The sequence below is a fragment of the Tachyglossus aculeatus genome, chromosome 2 (assembly GCF_015852505.1).
Source record: "Tachyglossus aculeatus isolate mTacAcu1 chromosome 2, mTacAcu1.pri, whole genome shotgun sequence".
Classification (NCBI taxonomy): Eukaryota; Metazoa; Chordata; class Mammalia; order Monotremata; family Tachyglossidae; genus Tachyglossus; species Tachyglossus aculeatus.
In genome coordinates this window covers 487,921-513,259 of record NC_052067.1, presented here as the reverse complement: position 1 = coordinate 513,259, position 25,339 = coordinate 487,921, and the positions used below count along the sequence as shown (strand labels likewise).

General features: G+C 58.9%; 2 protein-coding genes across 8 annotated transcripts in view; one reads left to right on the top strand and one right to left on the bottom strand.

Annotated features, from left to right (window-relative positions):
• Positions 1 to 941: 941 nt before the first annotated feature.
• Positions 942 to 13,315, top strand: LOC119946330 (lanosterol 14-alpha demethylase). Its single transcript, XM_038767695.1, has 10 exons — positions 942 to 1,308; positions 5,919 to 6,017; positions 6,255 to 6,431; positions 7,428 to 7,554; positions 8,681 to 8,855; positions 9,056 to 9,175; positions 9,910 to 10,105; positions 11,711 to 11,806; positions 12,229 to 12,397; positions 12,666 to 13,315. The coding sequence occupies exons 1-10, from the start codon at positions 1,096 to 1,098 to the stop codon at positions 12,869 to 12,871; spliced, it is 1,578 nt and encodes a 525-aa protein (XP_038623623.1). The 5' UTR covers positions 942 to 1,095; the 3' UTR covers positions 12,872 to 13,315.
• The window catches only part of AKAP9 (A-kinase anchoring protein 9), a 91,299-nt gene continuing 79,051 nt past the window's right edge, over positions 13,092 to 25,339 (bottom strand). For all 7 annotated transcript variants that reach the window (XM_038767687.1, XM_038767688.1, XM_038767694.1 and 4 more), the window contains 12 exons: positions 24,555 to 24,708; positions 23,692 to 23,842; positions 22,523 to 23,173; positions 21,324 to 21,499; positions 20,537 to 20,648; positions 19,392 to 19,580; positions 17,185 to 17,394; positions 16,342 to 16,574; positions 15,963 to 16,048; positions 15,494 to 15,656; positions 13,917 to 14,059; positions 13,092 to 13,655 (listed from right to left, as the gene is read on the bottom strand). In XM_038767687.1, the coding sequence (XP_038623615.1) occupies positions 13,621 to 13,655; positions 13,917 to 14,059; positions 15,494 to 15,656; positions 15,963 to 16,048; positions 16,342 to 16,574; positions 17,185 to 17,394; positions 19,392 to 19,580; positions 20,537 to 20,648; positions 21,324 to 21,499; positions 22,523 to 23,173; positions 23,692 to 23,842; positions 24,555 to 24,708 (2,303 nt within the window). In that variant the 3' untranslated portion in view covers positions 13,092 to 13,620. The remainder of the gene's footprint in view (positions 13,656 to 13,916; positions 14,060 to 15,493; positions 15,657 to 15,962; positions 16,049 to 16,341; positions 16,575 to 17,184; positions 17,395 to 19,391; positions 19,581 to 20,536; positions 20,649 to 21,323; positions 21,500 to 22,522; positions 23,174 to 23,691; positions 23,843 to 24,554; positions 24,709 to 25,339) is intronic.

Below are 25,339 nucleotides of genomic sequence, written 5' to 3'. Positions count from 1 at the left end.
TTGGACTTCCCAAGCGCTTAGTCCAGTGCTCCGCGCACAGTAAGCGCTCAATAAATACGATTGATTGATTGATTCTCCCCCTTTTAGACTGTGAGCCCACTGTCGGGTAGGGACCGTCTCTCTATGTTGCCAACTTGGACTTCCCAAGCGCTTAGTCCAGTGCTCTGCGCACAGTAAGCGCTCAATAAATACGATTGATTGATTGATTGATTCTCCCCCTTTTGGACTGTAAGCCCACTGTCGGGTAGGGACCGTCTCTAGATGTTACCAACTTGGACTTCCCAAGCGCTTAGTCCAGTGCTCTGCGCACAGTAAGCGCTCAATAAATACGATTGATGAAGATGAGACAGAGAACAAAACCAAACATACTAACAAAATAAAATAAATAGAATAGATATGTACAACTAAAATAAATAGAGTTATAAAGATGTACAAACATACATCCATCCATCCAGGTGCTGTGGGGATTCAACAACTTCAAGAAAGGGAGGGGCGCGAGCGGCTGAGGTAGACGGGGGCGGGAAGGCCGATGAGGGGGGTGGGGGAGGGGCGGCCTCGGCGGAAGCCCCGCCCCCCGGGCGGGCGCGCGCGCGCCCCTATAGGCCGGCGGCGCCATGACGCGCCATAGGCCGAGATGGGTCGAGGCCCGGCCGGTGCAATGGGAGCGCTCCTCGCCGTCAGGCCGCTCTGGCGTCGGCTTTGTCGTAGGCGACGCCCCGCGGATCCTTCCGCTCGCTGCCCCGCCCCTCGAAAAGTAGCCCCCAACGGCGCCCCTCCTCCGCTGCCCAAGCGCCGAGTCCGTCCATTCCTTACACACTGTCGGCGCTCAATGAAGGGGACTGACTGACTATGAATGAATGAATGAATGAATGAGGGTCCGACACCGCCCCCGCGTGGTCCCCGTCCGCTCCGCTGGGGGCCGCGGTGCACCGCCGCGCGCCGCCGCGAGGGGGCGGGGCCGAGGTGAAGCCCCGCCCACGGGGGCGGGGCGAAGGGGGCGACTACTTGCCACCGCCGCCGGGCATCCTCGCCGGGCATCGTCATCGTCATTGTCATCGGGCACCGTCGGCGGGCACCGTCAGGGTCCGGTGGGCGATGGCGTGGGTCGGCCTGCTGGAGGCGGGCGGCGCCGTGCTGGGCCAGGTCACCGGCGGCAACCTCCCGTCCACGCTGCTGGCCGCCTGCCTCTGCACCCTGAGCCTGGGCTACCTGCTCCGCCTCGGACTCGCCGCCGGCGCCCCCGGGGCCCCCGGCACCCCCGGCACCCCCGGGACCCCCGGGACCGGGCCCCAGCCGCACCACGGGGCGGTAGGTGCGCGCGGGAGGCCCGCCCGGGCCCCGGGATCAGCATCATCAACCGTATTTATTGAGCGCTTACTGCGTGCAGAGCACTGGACTAAGCGCTTGGGAAGTACAATAATAATAATATTGGTAATTGTTAAGCGCTTCCTATGTGCAAAGCACTGTTCTAAGCGCTGGGGGGGAACACAAGGAGATGAGGTTGTCCCATGCGGGGCTCACAGTCCTGATCCCCCTTTTACAGATGAGGGAACTGAGGCACAGAGGAGTGAAGTGACTTGCCCAAGGTCACACAGCAGACATGTGGGGGAGGCGGGATTCGAACCCATGACCTATAGCCAAGCTAGCTCTCTTCCTCCCTTCAAGGCCCTGCTGAGAGCTCACCTCCTCCAGGAGGCCTTCCCAGACTGAGCCCCTTCCTTCCTCTCCCCCTCGTCGCCCTCTCCATCCCCCCCGTCTTACCTCCTTCCCTTCCCCACAGCACCTGTATATATGTATATATGGTTGTACATATTTATTACTCTATTTATTTTACTTGTACATATCTATCCTATTTATTTTATTTTGTTAGTATGTTTGGTTTTGTTCTCTGTCTCCCCCTTTTAGACTGTGAGCCCACTGTTGGGTAGGGACCGTCTCTATATGTTGCCAATTTGAACTTCCCAAGCGCTTAGTACAGTGCTCTGCACATAGTAAGCGCTCAATAAATACGATTGATGATGATGACCTCTGCCTCCCAAGCTCGTGCTCTTTCCACTGAGCCACGCTGCTTCTAGTTGGCAACATATAGAGACAGTGCCTACCCAACAGTGGGCTCACAGTCTAGAAGGGGGAGACAGAACAAAACCAAAGATAGTAACAAAATAAAATAAATATAATAGATATGTACAAGTAAAATAAATAGAGTAATAAATAAGTTCAAACGTATATACATATATACAGGTGCTGTGGGGAAGGGAAGGAGGTAAGATGGGGGGATGGAGAGGGGGACGAGGGGGAGAGGAAGGAAGGGGCTCAGTCTGGGAAGGCCTCCTGGAGGAGGTGAGCTCTCAGTAGGGCCTTGAAGGGAGGAAGAGAGCTAGCTGGGTGGGTGGGCAGAGGGAGGGCATTCCAGGCCCGGGGGATGGAGCGGGAGGATAATAATAATGATGATGGCATTTATTAAGCGCTTACTATGTGCAAAGCGCTGTTCTAAGCGCTGGGGGGATACAAGGTGATCAGGTTGTCCCACGTGGGGCTCACAGTCTTCATCCCCATTTTACAGAGGAGGTCACTGAGGCCCGAAGTCAAGTGACTTGCCCAAAGTCACACAGCTGACAAGTGGCGGAACCGGGATCTTGAACCCACGACCTCTGACTCTGACCTCTGGGATGGACCTGGGGACGGGGATGGATCTTGAGAAGCGGCGTGGCTCGGTGGAAAGACCCCGGGCGTTGGAGTCCGAGGTCATGGGTTCGAATCCCGGCTCCGCCAGTTGTCAGCGGTGTGACTTTGGGCAAGTCACTTCACTTCTCTGGGCCCCAGTTACCCCATCTGTAAAGTGGGGACTAAGACTGTGAGCCCCAAGTGGGACAACCTGCTCACCTTGTATCCTCCCTAGTGCTTAGAACAGTGCTTTGCACGTAGTAAGCGCTTAATAAATGCCATAATTATTATCTGGGGACGGGGGGGATTTAGTGGGGGGTGGAGCAGTGTCGGGCGATGGAGCGGGGTCCGGCGGTTTAGTGGGGGATGAAGCAGGATCCGGGGATGGAGTGGGAGGTGGCTCTGGGGCCGGGGATTTAGTCGGGGCAGAGAAGCAGCGTGGCTCAGTGCAAAGAGCACGGGCTTTGGAGTCAGAGGTCATGGGTTCGAATCCCGACTCCGCCACATGTCTGCTGTGTAACATTGGGCGAGTCACTTCACTTCTCCGAGCCTCAGTGACCTCATCTGTAAAATGGCGATCAAGACTGTGAGCCCCGCGTGGGACACCCTGATCACCTTGTATCCCCCCAGCGCTTAGAACAGTGCTTTGCACATAGTAAAAGCTTAACAAATGCCATCATTATTATTATTATTATTTAGTGGGGAGTGGAGCAGGGGCCGGGTCTGGAGTCGCTGGGCAGCCTGCTGGGCCCGGTGGCGGGAGTGGTGGTACTTGTACTTTTGTACTTGTACCTTTGTACTTCCCAAGCGCTTAGTACAGTGCTCTGCACACAGTAAGCGCTCAATAAATGCGATTGATTGATTGGTGGTGTCAGCGGCTGAGGCGGGGCTGGGGCTGGTCCTGGGGGCGGTGGGGGCCGCGGGGGCCTGGCCGGTGGCCGTTTATGAGTCGGTCCAAGGTATCGGGCCGCATGCTCTGGCCCGGTGACGGGGAGCCGGGCCCGGCAGCCCCCCAGCGGGTCAGGGCTGGCCCGGCCCCCGCCCACTTGGGCCCTGGGAGCCCCGCGTTGGGGCACTGGGCTTCCAGCCTGGCCGGCCACCAGCCCACCACCAATCCCTGCCCACCAGGAGACAGGTGCAGACACCTCAGCCTCCAAAAGCTCCAGCTTACACAGCCTCTTTCTGTGCCGCCCCCGCGGGCCTCTGTGGGGGCTTCTGGGCTGGTGGTGGCCGGGGGCCTGGGCCCTTCCAATTGGGCAGAGAGAGGCCGCCCCTCAGGGAGAGAGACTCATTTGCTCCCGAGGCTTCTTCTACCATCTCTTTGTCAATGATTATCCAATCTCCCTCTCCAGTCCTGATCTCTCTCCTCCTCTGCAACCTCACATTCCCTCCTGCCTTCTGGACATCTCTACTTGCATGTCCCATTTCAAACTAAACATGTCCCAAGCAGAGTTCCTCATCTTCCCACCCAAACCCCGTCCTCCCCCTGATTTTGCCATCACTGTAGACAGGCACCGCCATCCTCCTGGTCTCACAAGCCAGTAACCCTGGCATTCTCCTTGTCTCATCTCTCTCATTACATCTCTGTCATTACATCCACATATTCAATCCGTCACCAGATCGTGTCAGTTCAGTGTTCACAACATCAGTAAAATCTGCCTTTTCCTCTCCAGTCTAACTGCTACCGTGTTAATTCCAGCACTTATGCCATCCCACTTTGATTACTGGATCAGCCTCCTAGCGGACCTTTCTGCCTCCCGTCTGTCCCCACTTCAGTCTGCTGCCCGGATCATTTTTCTGCAAAACCGTTCAGTCTGTGTTTCTCCACTTTTCAAGAACCTCTATGTCAGACTCCTTATTGTTGGTTTTAAAAGCACTCAATCACCTTGCCCTCTCCTAAGTTACTTCACTCATTTCCTACTACAGTCCAGTCCACACACTTCTGTAATGCCAACCTACTCTGTAAACCCTGATCTCACCTTTCTCACCTCTGACTTATTTCCCATGTCCTCCCTCTGGCCTGGAACTCCCTCCCCTTTCGTGTCCAGCAGACAATCACTGTCCCCTCCTTCGAAGCCTTATTGTAGGCATATCTTCGAGAAGCCTTCCACGACTAAGCCCTCATTTCCCCTACTCCCTTTCACTTGAATTCGTACCCTTTATTCACCCCACCTTCAGCCCCACAGCAGTTAAGTCCATATCCATAATTTATTTATATTCATGTTTATCTCCCCCTCTAGACTGTAAGCTCACTGTGGGCAGGGGATGTGTCTACCAACTCTATTATATTGTGTTCTCCCAAGCGCTTAGTACAGTGCTCTGCACACAGTAAGCGCTCAATAAATACGATTGGTGATGATGATGATGATGCTCTGCACACAGTAAACCTCAAAAAATTTGATTGAGTCCTTGCGGGAGGCCCCGAGTAATGGGCTGCGGGGAGACCTGGCAGGAGGCCGTGGGACACCCCGGCAGAGTGGGGAGACCCAGTTGCAAGCCGTGGTGAATCGAGGTAGGAAATCCTGGGTAGCAAAGCTTCGGGGAGACCAGACGGGAGACCCAACAGAGCAATCTGCGGGTCCCGGCTGGGGCTGCTGCCGGCCCCTGGTCTGGTGAGTGGGAGAGAGCGGTCGTATCTGCTGTCGTCTCCCTGCCCCTCCGCCTGCTTCCTCTGCCAGCCTGTGGCCTGCAGACCTTGCATGTACTGGGTCCCATGAATGCAACCATGAGCAAGTTTCTCTGGTTCATACCTGTCAGCAGCCTCCGCCCGCCAGATCAGAGCTGCACCCCTAATCACTGTAGCTTCTCATCTCCAGGTTCCACTGTGCCCGGTTTGCAGCTCTGGGGCCCAAGAAACGTGACGAGAAGGGACCATAGACCTCCTTTCCACCAATTTCCCGCTAGTCCTCAACTCCTCTCTCAGTAGCCGAAACAATGCTCCCCCAACACCATCTGAGCTCCCAGCTTTTTCTTAGTAGGACTCACCTGCAAGAATACTCACTTTCAACTCTGCTGCTCTTGAAATCCCAATTTAAGCCGCTTCTGTGCCTCTTTGTCCCTTTGTTCCATTTCTCATTTCTTTCGGCGTTCCTGGTCAGTGACAGTAATAATAAGAGTAGTAATAATAATTCAGTGCCAAGCCCTGTGTTAAGCATTGCAGTAGGCACCAGATATTCAGAGCCGACATGACGTTTGGATTGAGCCCTTAAAATGAGACCCCTTTGGTTAAATCTGGATTGTTTTTTCTCTCACAGAAATTCCCACCTCACATCTTCTCACCCATTCCTTTCCTTGGACACGCAGTGGCATTTGGAAGGAGCCCCATTGAATTTCTAGAAAACGCATACGAGAAGGTGAGTGTGTCCAGTGGCGGGGAGTGGACTCGTCCAGGCCTGCCCGTGGTGAGGTGGGGGCACAGCGATGCTACACGCGTGGGCCATTGGGGCCAGCGCCCATCGGTTCCGGCCTCCCGTCTCCGTCTAGGGACGCCTGGCATCGGCGGCCCATTGGAACCGGTGGCCTGCGGGCGGGCGCCCCGCGGGCGGTCTGTGCGCCTCTGCCAGCTGGGTGCGTCTCGCTGTCTCCCCCAGTATGGCCCCGTGTTCAGCTTCACGATGGTGGGCAAGACGTTCACGTACCTGCTGGGCAGCGACGCGGCGGCACTGCTGTTCAACAGCAAGAACGAGGACCTGAACGCCGAGGACGTGTACAGCCGCCTCACCACGCCCGTCTTTGGGAAAGGAGTCGCCTACGACGTGCCCAACCCTGTACGTAGCTCAGCCCGGTTGGGGCTGCGCCTCCACTCCTCGCCATCCGCTGCCCGCTCTCCGTTGGGCGGGCGGCGGCACTGCCCCGAGTCGGGGCCCTTGGCTGAATGGGGGCTGCCCCCAGGTCTGGCTTCTCCTCCATCCCCCGTCCTCTTTCGGTCAGCCGCTCTTACCGAGCGCAACTCCTGGGCGCTTACGTCAAGCTCTTTCCACGCTGTTCCTCCCCTCACTTGTCACTTATTTCAGGGTTTTCATCCCCCTGAGCCAGACTGGAAGCCCCTTGAGGGCAGGGATCATCTTTTCTAACTCACATACTCTCTCCAGTGGCCCAGCTCAGTGCTGTGCTCAAAGTTGGCACTCAGAAAACTTAATCGTATTTATTGAGCACTTACTGTGTGCAGAGATTGATCACTTTGTGCAGAACGCTGCGCTAGGTGCTTGGGAGGAGAGTGCAGCAGAAGCCAAAAGAAAGAAGATGGGCTTCCAACCTATCGTCTCCCCTGCTGCCCCATGGGAAAGCCCTCAGCTTCTGCAGAGCAGGTGGAAGAGAGCCAGACTAGGCAGATGGGGAAACCCAGGCGGGCAGCAGATGGTGGGCAGGGGCAGCCGTGGCCCTTCCTCTTTCCCCCGCTTCCTAACTTTCCCCCGCTTCCTAAACAGAAGGGCGACCGGGAGAACTGTTGGGCAGAATAGGCTGGTCTCAGCTCCTCGGGTGGCGGGGCTGCCGCAGAAGCCACAAGTCCAAATCACAAAATCCTTTTCAGATGAGAGGACATCTTATCATTCCACCCCCACCCAGGGTGCTTTCAGTGAAGAGTAGGTGAGGGGGGGAAGGGCAGAGGAGGAGGGCTGCCCTTGTTCTCAGGCTCATTTCATATGGGGAAGCCCACCCTGCCTGAACCTGTGCTCACCTGGGCACACCCTGGAGGGGCGGGGGCGTGAAGCAGCGGTCCCGACCCGGCAAGGTGCTCGCTCACCTCGCTTTCTCTTCAATAGGTGTTTCTGGAACAGAAGAAAATGTTGAAAACGGGACTTAATATAGCTCACTTTAAACAGCACGTCCCTCTGATCGAGAAGGAGACGAAGGAATATTTTGCAAGTTGGGGAGAGAGTGGAGAAAAAAGTAAGTAAGGTGTTGAATGATCTGGGATCTGAGACCATCCCAAACCGTCCTCCATTGTGAGCCCAGCGGAGGAGTGCTACTGGGGGAGCGTTGCTTGGTTGGTGCTGGGTCACTGAGGGAGAGTCAGGGACGGAGAGGAGATAGTCGGGGGTGTTGGCTAGCCCGGGCTGGGTCACTGGGGGAGAATTGGGGATGGAGAGGAGAGAATCAGGAGTGTTGGGCCCTCTGTGCTCCGTCACTGGGGGAGGGTCAGGGATGGAGAGGGGAGAGTCAGAGGTGTTGAGTGATCCATGCTGGGTCACTGAGGTGAGAGTCAGAGTTACGTCAAAAACTGTTTTAAGCACTGGGGTAGATACAAATTAATCAGGTTGGACACAATCCCTATCCATTCTACGTGGGGGCTCACATTCTGGGTAGGAGGGAGAACGAGTATTTAATCCTCATTTTACCGACGAAAGAGACACAGAGAAGTTAAATGACTTGCCCAAAGTTACACAGCAAACAGTTGGCAGAGCTGGGATTAGAACTCTCATCCTCTGACTCCCAGAGCTGTGCTGTTTCTACAAGGCCACGCTGCTTCATTGTTACTTCAGTCAGGTGGTGTTGGATGGCCCATCCTGGGTCACGGGGGTAGAGTCAGGGAGGAAGAGTGGAGGATCAGGGGGTTTGGCTGGTCCAGCTCTAGCCCAGAGGGTGGATAAGCAGGAAGGCAACCAATATGTGGATCTTCCCAGCATCTCGATGCCTCTGTTGGGGACCCTAGGGCTCAGTGGGGGATGCTGCAGTAAATAGTAACGATGGTGGCATTTGTTAAATGCCTACTATGCACCGAGCACTGTACTGAGTGCCGGGGTGGTCCCACATTCTAAGGGGGAGGGAATCCCCACCTTACAGATGAAGAAACTGAAGCCCAGAGAAGTGAAGCGACTTGCCCAAGGTCCCAAAGCAGGACTAGAGCCTCGGTCTCCTCGCTCTGAGGCTCGGGCTCTGTCCACCAGCCCCAGCGGCTTCTCTGGGACTATTTGGATGGCTCGATAAGGGGCGGGAGAGCTGAGCTGTCCCGTGTAGGAAGTGAGGGTGTCAGGTGGAAGCGCGTCGATGGTCAGCTGGTGCTGCTTCTCGGCAGACTTGTTCGAAGCCCTTTCCGAGCTGATCATCTTGACGGCCAGCCACTGCTTGCATGGGCGCGAGATCCGGAGCCAGCTGACCGAGAAGGTGGCCCAGCTGTACGCGGACCTGGATGGCGGCTTCAGCTACGCAGCCTGGCTCCTGCCCGGCTGGCTGCCTCTGCCCAGCTTCAGGTACCGCGGCGGGAGGCCGGGTGGGCGGCAGTCAGCGGCTCCCCCGCTGAGGCCGCCCAGGGGGAGGGGCCGTCTCTTCTTGGGAAAGCAGTTGTGTGGAGCCAGGTTGGGGCCGGCCTAGGCCTCCCGGGACTGGGTTTAAGAGCCGGGAGGGGTTAGGGTGTGACCGGGCCGGGGGTCAGCCCACGTTCTCTCCGCAGGCGCCGGGATCGAGCCCACAGGGCCATCAAGAAGATCTTCTATGAGGCCATCCAGCGGCGCAGGCAGGCGCGGGAGCCAGTGGACGACATCCTGCAGACTCTCCTAGATGCCTCGTACAAGTGAGGGCCGGCCCCTCACGCTCCCCAGCCCAGACCGGAGGGCTAGCGTCACCTGCACGGCTGCTGGTCCCGATGAGCGTGCCCCAGGCTGCCCTTGGAGAGGGGAACCTCGGGGTTGCAGGGAGGGAGGCCCAGCAGTGAATGAATGAATGAATGAATGATGGCATTTGTTAAGCGCTTACTATGTGCAAAGCACTGTTCTAAGCGCTGGGGAGGATACGAGGTAATCAGGTTGTCCCACGTGGGGCTCACAGTCTTTATCCCCATTTGCCAGACGAGGGAACTGAGGCTCAGAGAAGTTAAGTGACTTGCCCAAAGTCACACAGCAGACATGTGGCGGAGCCGGGATTCGAACCCATGACCTCTGACTCCAAAGCCCGGGCTCTTTCCACTGAGCCAAGCTGCTTCTCAGCCCTGGCAGGATCTGCCCAGTGGCCCAGTCAGTTGATCAGTGGGATTTAGCGAGCACTTACTGGGACCAGATCCCTGGACTGAGTTTGGGAGACTATAACAGAGCTGGTAGACATGATCCCTCCCTCAAGGGACTCATTGTCTCGAGTGCAGACCAGGGAAGCGGCAGAGGGCAGGGGTCTGTCTTTCCATCAGGGCGGTGGGAGTGGGGTTGGGGTGAGTATGCGGGGCACTTCGGGGGGCACTGATCCCTGGGGCGTGGGCGCTGCAGAGGGAAGGAGGGAGGGAGGGTCGCCGGGGCCAACGTGTGTGTGGGTCTCCAGGGACGGTCGTCCGCTGACGGACGACGAGGTGGCGGGGATGCTCATCGGGCTGCTGCTTGCCGGCCAGCACACGTCGTCCACCACCGGCACCTGGCTGGGCTTCTTCTTGGCCAGGGACCGGCGTGTCCAGGCCCAGTGCTTCGAAGAGCAGAAGCGCGTCTGTGGAGACGACCTGCCTCCGCTCGACTATGACCAGGTGGGTGCGCACAGGCTGGGGCCGGGACCCTAAGGTGGGGGCTGGCGGGGCGGGGGGCACCTTGGCCGGTCCTTGAGCAACGCAGGTGCTTCTGTCCAGTATGGTGGAGGGTTGTAGGGGCCGGGACTCGTTCCTGAATTTCTCCTCCCAGTCACTCCAGAGCCGGGAGGGGGTGGGGGCGGCGAGTGGCTCTGCCAGGGGCTACCAGGTGCCTACTCTAGGACTGACACTCACGGGCCCCAGAAGTTCCCAGTGGGGTTGCATGGGCCTGTTGGAAAGCAGTGGAGGAAGGAACCACTGGAAATGGAAGTTGGCAGTCCGGGAAGGAAGAAATGGGGACGGGTACAGGTGGCAAGAGTGAGTTTTGAAGCTGGCAAGAGTGTTGCGGTTTAGTGGGAGGTGGTAGATCTAGGGCGTTGGCAAGATTATCAAGTGCCAGAAGAGGAAGGTGGGGTGTTGGAGGAGGAAGTTGCAAGTCTGGAATAGTTGGTATGGGCGGGGGTCAAAATTATCCTTGGGGGGAGGAGAGGACCTTTGAGATGGACGAGGCCGGGCTGGTGTCTGCATTTCCACCAGCAACACTCGGCAGCTCGTGGACCAGAGTGGAGGAAGCGATCCAGGCCTGTGGGTTGAACAGTGGAGTAGGACAGTGGAGGAAGGGCTGGGGAGCGAGGGAGGTGAGTGCAGTGGACGAAGTGGATGTGCAGGTTGGATTTGTGCCTCAAGAGGAGGTGATTGGAGTCAGAGACCAAACGGAGCATTATAGTTTGAGGGGCTACGGATGGGTTGGAGAGATTGGGGAACGGGACAGAGTGGTGGAGAGGGTGTGTGTGAGAGAAGGCAGGTGAGGAGGAGGAGGGTGTGGTCGGACAGTGGAATTTTAGAATTGGTGAGGTAAGAGATGATGAAATGGAGCCTTTTTCCAAGTTGGTGACTGGGTGAGATGGAATTGCGTGAGAAGTGGGTGTCAGAAAGCTTGTTAGGAACATCCATGGGGACCCTGGAGTCTCTGAGGACCAGTGTAGGGACAGGAGGAGAGAAGGAATGCGAGAAAGGGAGAAAAGTGGTTCAGAAAGTTGGAGGTGGGGTCGAGGGAGGGTGGTAGATGATGGCGACCAGTACTTGGATTGGGTGGTGTGAGCTTCAGAGGAGGGGAAAGAGAGGGTTAGGAGAGGTGAGATGGGGTGAAAGTGGGACTCCTCCCCCTTTCCCACTGAGTTTTGGGAAGTGGGAGATTAGGCCCTGTTAAGGGAGAGGGGTAGTGGAGACTTCTCTGGGGAAAGACCTGGGTCAGGACAGTTCAAGGGTGAAGGGCAGTTTGCCCCGGTGGAGCTGGGGGTTCCCAGGCTAGCTTTGGGTGGGGCATGTGGGCAGGGGAGGGGCTCGGGGCTGCAGCTTCCCTCCCTAAAGGTGGGCGGGGCCGCACACCTGACATTGGATTCTGCAAGGATTTACGAGGGAGATGGCACTGCCTGGGGCCTGGCCCCAGTCTGCCGTGCAGGGGGGGCTGTGCTTCCCCTTTCCCCGTGGCCCCAGCGGGGCCCATGGGGAGGGAGGGTTTAACTGCCAGAGGGTGCTCACCCGCTACTCCGTGTCTGGCTGCAGCTCAAAGACCTGACGGTGCTGGATCGCTGCTTGAAGGAGACGCTGAGGCTCAGGCCGCCCATAATGACCATGATGAGGATGGCCAGGACCACCCAGGTGAGCGTCTCATCGGGGGTGCTGCCCACCGGGCCACGGAACCCGGCCTGACCCATGGGGGCGAAGGACTTCGGCTGAAAGTCTCTGCCCACCAGGCCGGTGCCCACACCTGAGGGGGCTGGGCGCAGAGAGAGGGGAATACAGATGCGGAAGCGATGCAGGTGGACCAGCCAAGATTCCCCATGGGCATTCAGGCTCGCTGTGGGTCAGCCGGGAGACCCTCAGGGGGGGAGGGTTGGCTTCCCTGGAGCCCTGCCGGCGACCTTCAGGGGCCGAGTCTGGTGGGTGGCCACCGATGTGCTCTTTTCTGACCTGCCCGAATCAGCGTGGCCCCCTCCGCCGGGGTCACGGGTTTCCTCCTCCCCGCACCCCGCCACCAACTCTCCCCTTCCCTCCCCTCACATACACACTTGTTCTCGCAGACGGTGGCGGGCTACACCATTCCTCCAGGCCACCAGGTCTGCGTGTCCCCCACGGTGAACCAAAGGCTCAGGGACTCCTGGATTGAACGTCTGGACTTCAACCCCGACCGCTACCTCCAGGAAAACCCTGCGGCCGGCGAGAAGTTTGCCTACGTGCCCTTTGGGGCCGGTGAGTGGAGGTTTTGGGCAAGGACAGGAGGGCCCTCGTGGTCTGGAAGCCCCGGGACCTCCTGGTCACAGCAGGGGCAGCCGGCCCCAAAGGCTTTCGCACAGCTGGGGCTGCCCGTGGGGCCTAGACAGTTGCCACCCTCTGCCTTGCAGTTGCCTGCCTGGGCACAAGCACGGGGAGAGCAATGATTTGGGGGCAGGGCAGAGGTACCAGGGGCGGTTTGGGGCGCCGCTGCGGCCTTCCCCTAAAGCCAGTGTTGCTGTTGCAGGTCGCCATCGCTGCATTGGAGAAAACTTTGCGTACGTGCAGATCAAGACCATCTGGTCCACCCTGCTCCGACTATACGACTTCGAGCTCCTTGACGGCTACTTCCCCACCGTGAACTACACCACAATGATCCACACACCCAACAACCCCGTCATCCGCTACCGCTGCCGAGTCGCCGGCGAGGCGGGGAGAGGCCACCACCCTTAGGATCCAGGCTGGTCTCAGCGGGGTTGATGTGGGCTCCGTCCCGTGGAAACGCCCTAGGGGCCGTGCTGCGCGTCGGCTTGTTTGGCACGCTACATTGATATTGACAAGTTTCTGACCTTAAGGTATTGGTTTTGAAAAATTATCCGGTTCTTTCACCGTACAACTTACTCTGCCTGGAAATCACTGCCAGCGCCGGCACAGATCCATCCACGCCCGTGGATAAAACGATGCAGGAATCTTTATTCAGAACTTTGACAAAATACCCCGAAAATTCAAAACTTCTACCCTTACAAAAATAGGTCTCTCCAAGTGAGACTGTCTGTCCGCCCGCCCACCCGCCCTCACGGCCACAGAGCCCCCACGGGCTCCTCCCTCCTTCCACCCACCTGATAAATTAATCCTTCCTTATAAGTTAATCATTTAAATTAGCAATCCACCACTCTACAGGTCATTGGCTGATGGTTGTGCTTCAATATACACAAACTGCTCGTATCGACACCTTCCAGTTGGTGGCGGGGGGCGGGGGGTGGGGGGACGACAACACAGGACGGGGGCTGGGGGCAGGGGCGGAGCGCAACGGCCGCTGCCAGGGAGCCGCCACTCCCTCCCGCTTGGCCTACGTGCGGTGTCGGTCCCGGCATCTACACGTCACAGAAGCACAGGTGGACGGACGGAGGCGGCACAAGCGTACAAAAGGCGACACTTCCCTGCGGGCTCCGATCCAGCCGCCGCGGGGGAGGGCTCAGCCATCATCTCCTCCCCCCGGCGTGGACCGTGGAAGACCCTGGTGAGGGAGAAACCAGAGTCTCGGTGGGATGCTGGGACCCAGGTGAAACGGGGCGGAGGGGCCGCAACCAGCCCTGCGGGGACCGCCTGAGACCACCAACTGGCAGGGCCAAGCGAGGGCCGGGGAGGGTCAAGGGACTCCCCCGCACACGGATTCTCTCCCCGCCGCCCTATTCCCAGCAGGCCTCTCCCCGTGGCTCAGCATCCCGGACATGCCCCCTGCGGTGGCAGGGGCAGACACGCCCGTGAGGGCGGGTACCTGGCTGGGCGCTCCCGAGCCGCCTCTGCAGGGCTTCGAGCCGACTGATGTAGTCCGTCAGCGCTCGGTCGGGATCGTAGTTCTGCAGCTGGGAACAGGCTAGCGAGGCGGGGCTGAGGTCAGCGGGGGCTGCGGTGGGGAACCTGGGGAGGACCCAAGTGGCCGATGCCTTAGGTCAGAACCCGGTCGTGGGGAAGGAGTGGGGAACCAGCAGCTCCTCTGCTCACACCCACCTCCGTGGCCCTGTCCCCCAGATCGGGGCCACAGGCATCGGCCCAAGCCTGCACAAGGTTTTCTGACACCGTCCTCGCCTGGTTCTCCTCCTGTCTCTCTGGCCGCTACTCCTCAGTCCCTTTCATGGGCTCCTCCTCTGCCTCCCACCTCCTAACTAGAGGGATCCCTCAAGGCTCAGTTCTGAATCCCCTTGTATTACCCATCTACTCCTGCTCCCTTGGAGAACTCACCCGCTCCCATGGCTTCAACTACCCTGTCAACACCAGTGATGCCCATAGCTACATCTCCAGCTCTGACCTCTCCCCCCTGCAGTCTCACACTTCCTCCTGGCCTTCAGGACATCTCAGAGCGTTTAACAAACACCATAATTATCATCATCATGTCGTGCCAACACTTAGTGAACTAACCACCGATATCCTGTCTTCCCCCGGCTTTCCCATCACTGTAGACAACGCTACCATCTTTCCTGTCTCGCAGGCCCACAACCTTGACATCATCCTCTCATCTCTCCTTGAACCCATGTGTTGAGTCAGGTCTATCTTCAGGACATCTCCAGCATCTGCCCCTTCCACTCCAGCCAAACGATTATCCTGCTGATTTAAGCCTTTGTCGTACCGCACCTCGACTACCGCATCAGCCTCTCCCCTCAACTCACAAACCTCCAGTGGTTGTCCATTTATCTCCACAACAAACAGAAACTCCTTACCGGTGTCGTTGAGGCCCTCAGCTGGCTCCCTGCCACATCTAGCCTCGCTCGCTGAACTCTTTGCTCCCCTAATACCAACGTATTTATAGTACTCCCATCTCACCTCTCATCTCTCCTCGTCAACCCCTGCTCATGCCTTCCCTCTTGCCTGGAACAACCTCCCCCTTCATGTCTGTCCGACCACCCCCTCCCCAGATCACATCCCCTCCAGGAGGCATTCCCAGACTAACCTCTCAGCTCCTGAACTTCAGTTTTCCCTCAACTTTGGGGTACTCCCCTCCCTTACCACCGTAGCCCTCCTGGGCGGGTCTTTAAATCCTACTGTACTCGGCCAAGCGCTCAGGACTGTGCTCTGCGCAGAGTAGGCTGAAAGCTCCTTGAAGGTAGCAATCACATCAACTAACTACTGACCCCTTCCAGGAGATCGGTATGGTGCTCAGTGCAGAATCCTAAGAGCTCAGCAAATACCACTGCTGGATGGACAGGGATCTGACCGCTGTCTGTTCTTGAACCACGTTGGCTCAGATGGGCGTGGGCCCGGGGGCCAGGGACGCTGGGATCTCAAACGTGGTTCCCAAAAGCTGGGGGCAGGGCTGGGGTGAGAGGCACCACCCCCTAGGATCCCAAGGGATCTCACCTGTGAGGGAAGGGCCCAGCAGAGTGAGGGCGATCCCCATCCGCCCTGTAGCGGCATGAGGCGACGGTGGCGGCTCTCTGCTCCACCAACAGCTCCAGAAGCCCAGCCGGGGTCAGGCACGTGCGTTCCACCCCGAGCTCCGGCCCCGGAGGCAGCCACGGTCCTGGGGAGGGAACACCGACGACCAATGGAGCCCTGTGCCCCAGCCAGCAGGGGGACAGTGTGTGTGTGTGTGGGGGGGGGGGTTGCGCCCCTTCCCGTGGAAAGCTGTCTGCCCCCACCCACCCGCCACCCGGGGAACCGGCCCTCCTGGCTGGAGACGAGTGGACCCTCAGGAAGAAGAATAAGAGTAAGGGCAAATGATGAAAACAAGCACGCAGGCAGAGCGACAGACTGCCACAGGTGCGTGCAGAAGGGTTGCGAGGGGTGGACTGAGAGGGGAGGGGGACTGGGGCCCGGCTGTCCGTACCTGAGCCGGACCCAGGGCCCTCCCTGTTGGTGACGGTGGGGCCAGACCCTGCCAGCCGCTGCCACCGGCGAACCAGGAACCGCATCCTATAAGGGAGAAGACGGCAGGGTGGGGAAAAAGCTCAGCCAGCAGCCTGGCACCACAACAGGGACGGATGACTGTGTCTGACGGCACGGGGCACTGACACTAGGAGCCGGGTGCGGGCGGGACTACACCGCTGTGTCTCCCCTGGCCACCCAGCGTAATTCCTTCCCCAGATTCTCGGGCCCACACCCGCCTGGGGTGCAGAGTGAACGCCTCTTGGGTCTGGGGAGTCACACACACTCACCACCACCCCCCAACCCCCCCAGCCCCATTGCTGGGGCAGCAGCGCTAGTACCTGGAGATCGCAATGGACACCCGAGCAGCAGAGCGGAACCTGGTGAGGGCCGGGGGTGGCGGTGGGCCGGTTTCCGGGGCTGCAGGAGCCGGTTGCCCCGCCATGCGGGAGATGAGAACCAGGGTGGCTTCCTCGCATGCCTGGAAGCCTCCCAGGAGGAGCAGCAGGTATTTCTTCTGGTAGATCAGCGCCTTCCGGTAACCCTCAGCCCGCAGGAACCGGCTGTACATCCTCTGCAGAGATGGACGGGCCCTGCTTGCAGGAGGCACAGTCCCCGGGGCTGTCCCCCCCAATCCCCCTCGCATACCCCGACAGAGTCAGGGGGAGATCGAAGCACAGTGGGGCCGATGACCCTGCCAGGGGCCAGGGGACGGGAGGTGGCAGGTGGAAGATGGACACCTCCAGATTCTCCTCCTCCATATCCCACTCACCTGCCTTCCCTGTCTCTGGGGGGCCCGTCCAACTCCCTGGACCACCAGCCCCGGACAATTCATCCCAACTGCAGTGTCCACCACCAGCCCTAAAAGATCAATCCCAGCTTCCCTGCCGCCACCTAGGCGGCCTGTTCAGAGTGACGACAAAGTCCGTCTTGGGGGGTTGGGCCTGGTGATTCGATGGGCATTAACTTACCATATTGGCCTACAATAGAAATGGATCAAAATCCACCGAGCAGGAGCAGTAAGCAGCAGGGGAAATGGTGGGTTGCAGGGGAGAAGGCGGGCAATGGGGCTCACCCAGCCTCCCCAGAACAAGTAGCACTTCTCTCGGATTCCTAAAACCCAGGAGCGCGAGAGCATGAGGGGGTGAGGGGCAGAAGGGCACACCCAGAGCCGAGGCCCCCACCTTCAGGACGGCGCTGTCCGGATCCAGGCCGAGACCGAGGTCCCGCAGCAGGGTTTCGTTCCTCAGTTCCGCCTTGAGTCTGCCCAGTTCGGCCTGTGCCCGCCTCAGGGCCCGCTGCAGCGCCGCCTTCTCCCGGCCCCAGGCCTGGCGCTCACAGGCCGGAAGGGCATCGGGGGGGGCGGCGCCTCCGGCAAGGTGAGGGCCGCCGGGCTGTGGACAAGGGAGCGTCTGCCTCTCTGCACGCTGGCCCCCCCTCCCGCCACCAGGCCCCTCACTTCCTGGGGGTCTCGCTCAGGCCGTCCCAAACTCATCCCCGCATCTCCCATCCTGAACGCTCTCCTTTATTTGGGTCAGCGGCAGCCGGTCGAAAGGCTCGGCCCCACTCTCCGCTCCTGGTTCTCATCTCCCACGTTCCGCATCTGTCGGTTCCTCTTCCACAACATCTCCAGACCCGCCCCCTTCCTCTCCATCCAAATCACCACCACGCTCATCCAGGCCCTTAGCCTATCCTACCTGGATTACTGCCTCAGCCTCCTCGCTGACCTCCCTGCCTCCGGCCTCTCCCCACTCCAGTTTATAGTACACTCTAAAGCCTGGATCATTTTTCTAAAAAAAGTACGGTCTACATCCCCAGACTCCTCTAAAACCTTCCGGTGGCTGTCCAACCACTTCCGTATCAAAGAAAAACTCTTCGCCATCAATTCTAAGGCACTGGGTTGGCTCACCCCCACCCACCTTACCTCGCTGATCTCTCGCTACAACCCGGTCCTCACATTTCGCTTCTCTACTGCCAACCTGCCAAGTACTTGGACGTTTCATTTCCCCCACTCCCTCTCCCTTCTGAGTCTCCGAAGCACCTGGATCTGTATCCATTGAGCACTTGCTAGTCACCCCACCCTGAGCCCCCCACAAGCACTCACCTATATATCCATAATGTATTTTAATGTCTGTCTCCCCCTCTTGATCGCCAGCTCCTTTTGGGCAGTGATCGTGTCTACCGACACTGTCATTACTGTGCTCCACACGCAGTAAGCACTCAATACATACAGCTGACTGACTTTTCTCAAACATCATTCTGCACACGTCTGTCTCCCCACTCCTCAAAACCTTCCAGGGGTGGCCCAGTCCTCTCCCCGTCAAGCAGAAGCCCTCCACCATCAGTTTTAAGGCATTCAACCAGCTCTCTCCTTCATGGCTTATCCTCTCTCCTTTCACCACATCCCAGCTTGCACTTGATTCACTCGCTACACCTCGTTCTCCTCACTTTTACCACCACCCACCCCTTTGCTCACATCCTCCCCCCTGCCCGGAACTCCTTCCCGTCCCCTATCTGGCAAGCATCTACTCTCCCCATCTACAAAGCCCTTCTGAAAGCCCATCTTCTCCAGGGGGCCTTCCCGGATTCATCTGTCACCTCCCCACCCTGTAGTCCTCCACCTGCCATTTGGGCACGCTTGCTCCTCCAACCTACGTGCTTACGTCCTCACAACTTCCCATAACAATTGGAGAAATGCCTTCCATACCCCCTTATCTGAACGCTAACACACAGGTGTCTCCCCGTCTGCTTCACCCTCCTACTGCTAAATGATTATGCCATCTGCCTCCCCTGCTACTAGACTGTAGTAAAAGCTGCTCTTGGAAGGCTGTGAGCCTAGCCCAGAACCTGTTGGGTAGAGACAGATCACTCAAAGTGAAATGATCATCACTATGGCTGTAAGAAAAGCAAACCGGAGGAGACCCGATGAGCGGGATATTGCCACCTGGGCTGGAAGTCCCACCTGCTCCTGAGTCGAGTGTGTGAGAGAGCACGCCGTGGGGTTGGGGAGAAGGAGAGAAAGGGACAGAGAGACAGGGGCTACTGTCTAGGGGGTCTGCATGGGGCATTTTGGGACTCCCAGATTGCCACGTCCCTATAATAATAATAATAACGATTATGGTATTTGTAAAATGCTTACTATGTGCCAAGCACTGGTGTAAGCAAGGCTATCAGGCTTTCCCATGTGGGGCTCACAGTTTTAATCCCCATTTTGCAGATGAGGTAATTGAGGCACAGAGAAGTGACTTGCCCAAAGTCACACAGCTGACAAGTGGCAGAGGGGGATGAGAGCCCACGACCTCTGACTCCCAAGCCCGTGCTCTTTCCGCTAAGCCAGGACCCCGGGCCTGTTGGAAAACCAGGCGAGCGAAGGCCCGGAGTAAAGACTCACATCATCATCGCCACCCCAGGATCCTCTCTGCCGATACCATCTGACCTCCTCCTCCAGCTTCAGGATGGCGTGGCGCAAGTCATTCTTCTCGGCGGTCAGCCGGCTGATGTGCCCGGTCAGCTCTGCGCTCTGTCTCAGCAGCCTTTCCGTCAGCGCCAACCCAGGGCCACCCGGGGTCCCCACGGTGAGCTGGAAAGGAGACTGCCATCACAAAACCTGGCCGCCCCAGCTCCCACAGCGGCGGCAGGGGACGGAGATCGTGATGGAGGCAGAGGAAGGAGACTGTGGTAGCAGGGCCCCAGCGCGTCAGAATCCCTTTACTGGGGGTTCTGCTCTGGGAAAAGTCCCCACAGCAGAAGGGACGGGAAAACTCGGGGAACACCCTACTTCCAGCGGCCCCCAAGCTAGATGGTTGGCTGGCCCGCCCCGCCCCCGGCCAAGAAGCAGCTGAGACGGAGGCAGTGGGGACAGAGGCTCGCCCTTTTCGACGGGACACGTTTTCCCTCAAGGTTATCCTTTGAGGTCGCACCTCCTCCAAGAGGCCTTCCCTGCTTAAGGCCCCTTTTTCCCAGCTCGCTCTCCCTTCTGCGTCATCGAGGCACTTGGTGACCTCTGGCCATTTGATATTTACCCCAACCCGAGCCCCACAGCACTTATGTACATATCTTTAAATTATGTGTTAAAAATTATTAACTAATTTACAGTAACATCCGTCTCCCCCTATAGACTGTAAGCTCGTTCTGGGCAGGGAACATGCCTGCTAATTCTGTTGTACTATACTCTCCCAAGTGTTTAGTACAGTGTTCTGCACATAGTAAGCACTCAATAAATACTAGTGTCTGATTTCATCCAAGCTGCACACCTGAGCCGACCCCACCGCTCCCCTGCCACAGATCCCCATGGCACTGGGAGCCGGGTGGGAAAGTTTTGGGTTGGATCCTCGAGCCCAATCTTTAATAGTTGGTGGGCAGGGTGGGCATGGTGGGCAAATGGGCCCACTGGGAGCTCTATCTGGGGGCTCGGTCAGCCTCTTGCCTGCCCTCCCTGCCCATCCCCTCCAGGCGGGTCTCAGCTTCCTCAAGGCCCCAGAGGGGCTGAGCCTGGCCCAGCAGCCCCACGGCTCCCTGCCCCAGGACAAGCCTCACCTCCTCTCCAGGCTGCACAGGCCCGGACCACTTCAGCAGTTGGAAAATGACGCTGTCGACGTCTCTCTGCAGCCAAGCAAAATCCTCGTCATCGTCTGGGTCAAAGGGCAGCCTGCAGGGACACAAACAGGAATTAATCAATCACATTTACTGAGTGCTTACTATGTACATGACACTGAACAAAGCACTAAGGAAAGTGAGGAATACCAGTATAACAGACACATTACCTGCCTTCAACGAGTTTACAGTCTAGAGGGGGAGATAAGACATTGATAACAAATACATAAATTACAGATATGGACAATAGCGCTGTGGGACTGGAACGGGGGGATGAATAAAGATGGTAAGTCAGGGTGACACAGAAGGGAGTGGAAGAAGTGGAAAAGAAGGCTTAGTCAGGGAAGGCCTTTTGGAGATGGGCTTTCAATAAGGCTTTGAAAGTGGGGAGAAAGTAACTGTCTGTTGGATATGAAGAGGGAGGGCATTGCAGGCCAGAGGTAGGATGCGGGTGAGAGGTCTGCAGCGAGACAGATGAGAAGCCAGTGGGGGAACCCTCTACCCCTTTCTCCTCCAATCCGCCGGGCACTCCCCTACCCTCGCCCCACCTCTTCCTCCTCCAGTCCCCTGGGCACTTCCCTGTCCCCATGCTTCCTCCTCTTGAACTATACGGGGACAGGCCACACCCCAGACTCCCCTGGCCCAGAAGGCAGTATGGAACGGTACCCAGGGAGATGTGATGAGAATTGGGCTGGGAGTTGAGGGAGCTGAGGGAGAAGGGAAACTTGACCTGCTGGAGGCTTTCTGAGCCAGGCGCTCGAGCCGCAAAGCCACCTGCTGCATGGTCTGCTGCACCGGCCCAGGACACTCCCCGGCCCCGCCATCTTCCCCGTTGACGCCCACTCCGTCCGTCTTCTGCTGGAGCACCCAGTTCCTCGTTCTGTCGCTGGGGAGGTCCCAGGGAGCCTGTGGAGAGGGGCCCGATCACACGGAGGCGCCGGCGGAACCGCCAACGGGCCCGGGATGATTCCCCCAACGCTGACCCAGGGCCTCCCTCCCCATCCCTGTAAGGTGTTCTCGCCATCCCCCATGCCCTCCCCAGCCTACCCACCCCACTCTGAACAGGCTCCAGCCTGTCCACCAGACTTCATCCTGATACAGTTAGGTGATGGTATTTGTTAAGCACTTACTATGTGCCAAGCACTGTACTAAGCGCTGGGGGAGTGACAATATTATCAGGGTGGACACAGTCCCTGTCCCGCATGGGGCTCACAGTCAAAGTGGGAGAGAGAACAGGCATGGAATCCCTGGTTTATAGATGAAGAAACTGAGACCCAGAGGAGTGAATTGACTTGCCCGAAGTTACACAGCAGGCAAGTGGCAGAGGCATCAGGATTAGAACCCAGACCCCTCTTCCAGGCCGGGGCTCTTTCTGTTAGGCCACACTGCTTCCTGACATGTCTGGGCGCTCCCTCCTGATCCCACAATTGTGAACAAAACCAGTCTATCTGTCGGTCCGTCACCCACCCTGAGGCTGTGCGCTCCCCGAGGGCAGGGAGAATGTGTCCAGCTGATCGGTTCTCCCTGGTGCTCAGGACGGGCACCTACTGATGGGAGAGCAGGCAGATGGGGAATCCCTCAGCGCCCTGACAGTGCTGGCGGCAAGAATTCCTTTGCTTGAATAACAACCAAGTGACTGGTGGTTTCCAGCCGCCAGGGCCGGGATACGTACACACCGGGGCCGAATGACTTCACCCAGGCTCCTGAGGGAATGTTCCGAGTGCCTGTACTATGTGCAGAGCGCTAGGCCAGGCACTGACCTCAGGCAGAGCACCGTGCCAAGTGCCCACTGGGCACACAGCCCCACCCTGGCTGCCTGCCACGGGGCAGAGCCCCTGCCCCTGCTGACCCACCGATGTCATCACTTCTGGGTGAACCGGCAGACGGGGGGAGGAATATGTCAGAAAGCAGGCACTCCCGCAGACCCACCTGCTCTTCGCCGAACATCGGGTCAGGGGCTCGCCCGGCCCCCCTCCTCCCTTCCTGTGCTCGCTGCTGGTTCCGCAGATCCTGCACGATCCCCTGCAACCGGCGGCACTCGCGCTCCAGGCTGCACACCTGCTGGGTCTTCCCATCCAGCTGCACCTGCAGCTCTTCCACTCGGGCCTGCAATGCCTGCAGCCGCTGCTGCCCCCGTGCCTGGGTCTCCTGGGCGGCCTGCAGAGCAGCCCCCTGCGCCTGGCGCTCTCGCTCCAGCTGCTGCCCGGCCTGCAGAGACTCCAACCTGGACGCCTCCACCTCCCGCACCAGCTCCTCCAGCCGCCGCTGTTGCTCCTGCACCTGCCTCCGGAGCTCGGCTGCCGCCTCTTCCGCCGCCGCCCCATCCTGGGCCGGCAGCGGGGCGTGCGTGCCGCCCTGCTCCGCCACCGTGCTCCCCTCGGGCTCCCGGGCCCTCTCTGAGTCCAGGAGCCGCTGGAGCTCAGCGCTCCAGCCCCGCTCCGCGGACAGCTGGGCGGCGTGCACGGTTTCCTGTGACTCCGTCTTCTGCTGCAGGTCGTTCAGCTGCTGCTGCTGCTGGGTGACAAGGTGGCTCAGCTCAACGTTCCTCTGCACCTGGTCCTCAAGCGACAACCGCAGGTCCTGATGGAAGACAACAATGGGGTCCGCTCGGGTGAGTTACAGGACGCAGTGGAGAACCATGGTCGCGCAGCCAACCCTAGGGAGCCACCCACCCACCCTCCAGGTCCGGCTCAGGCTGGGCTGCGACCCCCGACACTTGCAGGCCTGAAGGAAGTGCAGCCTCCCAAGGTGGGGAGGATGCCAGGACACAGAAAAACATCAAAGAGCACGAGAGGCACATGACGACATGAGAGAGAATCTGCTGATTGGTCTGCAAAGGCACTAGAGAACATGCCAGGCACATATGGGACTGTGAACTACGTGGAGCTCCTCAAGAACACACAAAGGCTCAAGAGGTCTGTCAGGGAAATGCAGGGACACCACCAGGGATATGCAGGGATGCCAACAGGGACACGCAGGGATGTCCGCAGATACACGGGGACCCGTGAGGGTACCATCTGAACACCCACTGGGACGACCCGCCTCCAAGGTCAGCCCCCGAGCTGCTCAGCCCGTGCCCTGTGCCAACCGAAAAGTACCTCCAGTTCTTCTCTGCCCCTGTCCTGGCTGCGAGCCGCCTGGGCCTCGGCCTTCTCCAGGGCCCACCGCAGCTCCCGGCCCTTCCTCTGCTCAGTGGCCAACGAATCGTTCGCCACGTCCACCTCATCCTTCTTCCCTTGGAGTTCCGCCCTGGAAACACAGTTGGGCTGCTGGGGGGGCGCTGCCCTGGCCCAGCTCACTGAGGAAGGTACTAGGTTTGGGCCGGAGGGTCCACGGGGTGGGCCGGTCGGGTCAGGAGTGGGGAGGGAGCCGGGGCCGGGCTAGCCAGGGTGTAGCAGAGGTGCCAAGGACCCGGGCTAAGAGGGGGCAGGAGGAGGTGGAAAAGGCCCCAGGTGGCGGCGGCACCACATCTCCAGTTCTGGGGCAGCAGGCCTCCATTGGGGCGGCATTCCCTGTGCCGGGTCCACCGGGAAAGCAACCTCCCACTGTTGCCCACCACTCCCAACCCAAGTCAAGCCGACGGTGCACCCGTAAAGACAGAGGCCGGGGACCAGGCCCCCGAAGAAGCAGAGTACTCTCCCAAGCACTTTCTACAGCGCTCAATAAATATCACTGATGGAGCAGTTTCCGGAGGACACTCCTACTAAGATTCGGCCACCCCTGAAAGGAGCCATCCAGGCTGGCTCCTGCATTCTTCTCTATCTGAGCCTGTCCTGCTCTTCCCTCTCCCCTGTCCACCACCAACACAAAGCCTTCTTGTGGTGAGTTTTCCTTGCAGTGGCTGTGACTGAGGGGTCAGGAGTGAGAGGTGAGGGAGATGGGACATCCAGCTTCCTGGATGGTTGAACTCAACCCGGAGCATCTAGGCAGGACTAGGCTGAGGGATCCTCTCTGCGCGCACCTGAGGGCCTCCAGCTCCTGAGCCTGCCGGTGTCGGGCCTGCAGGGCTGTGGCCAGCTCCAGCCGAACCTGCGCAAGCTGGTTCTTCAGCTCAGTGATGTCCATCCTCTCCCATGGCGCACCCGCTCCAGCCTCGCCAAGCTTTTCCAGTGACCCTATAGAAACAGAAGTGCCAGCGGGCCCTGAAATGTGACCGCTGCCAATGGCCCAGTCCGCTGCACGGGCTCCAGGCCCCTCAGCCCCTCAGCCCACAGGAGGGGTTGGGCCAGGAGAAGCAGAGCAGACTGGAGCGAAACGCCCATTCCGGACTCACCTGCTGGGGAAGCTTGGGCAAGCCTGCGCAATGCACTAGCTGGGGGTGGGGGGAACCGGGAAGTCCCTGGGCTGGGGAGAACAGGCTGGAGCACTGACAAGGACCTGGGGAGGAGTATTCTCCCAGCGGCAAGAGAAATGTTCGTGTGGTGGCAGGAGTTATCCCAGTGGGGCTAGGGAAACAGGATGAACCTGGAAGATATGCCATCAATGCTGGTGCCAATGCCGCCGTTTCTAGTTCCTGGATCGTCTGTTGCCAGTGGAAGAGTCATAGAGTGGGGTCTCGTGGGGTGCCATGTCACCTACATCATTCAAACCAAAGTCCCCGGGGCCCCAGGGCCCCCCAGGATCCAGAGATCACATGGGTGATCAAAACCAGACTGAAGGAGGGCCCGGCGGGATCGGTCAAGACAGCCTGCCCCATGACGGAGCTCTGGGGCCACCGCACGTGGGGACTCGGAGGCGGGATCGGGG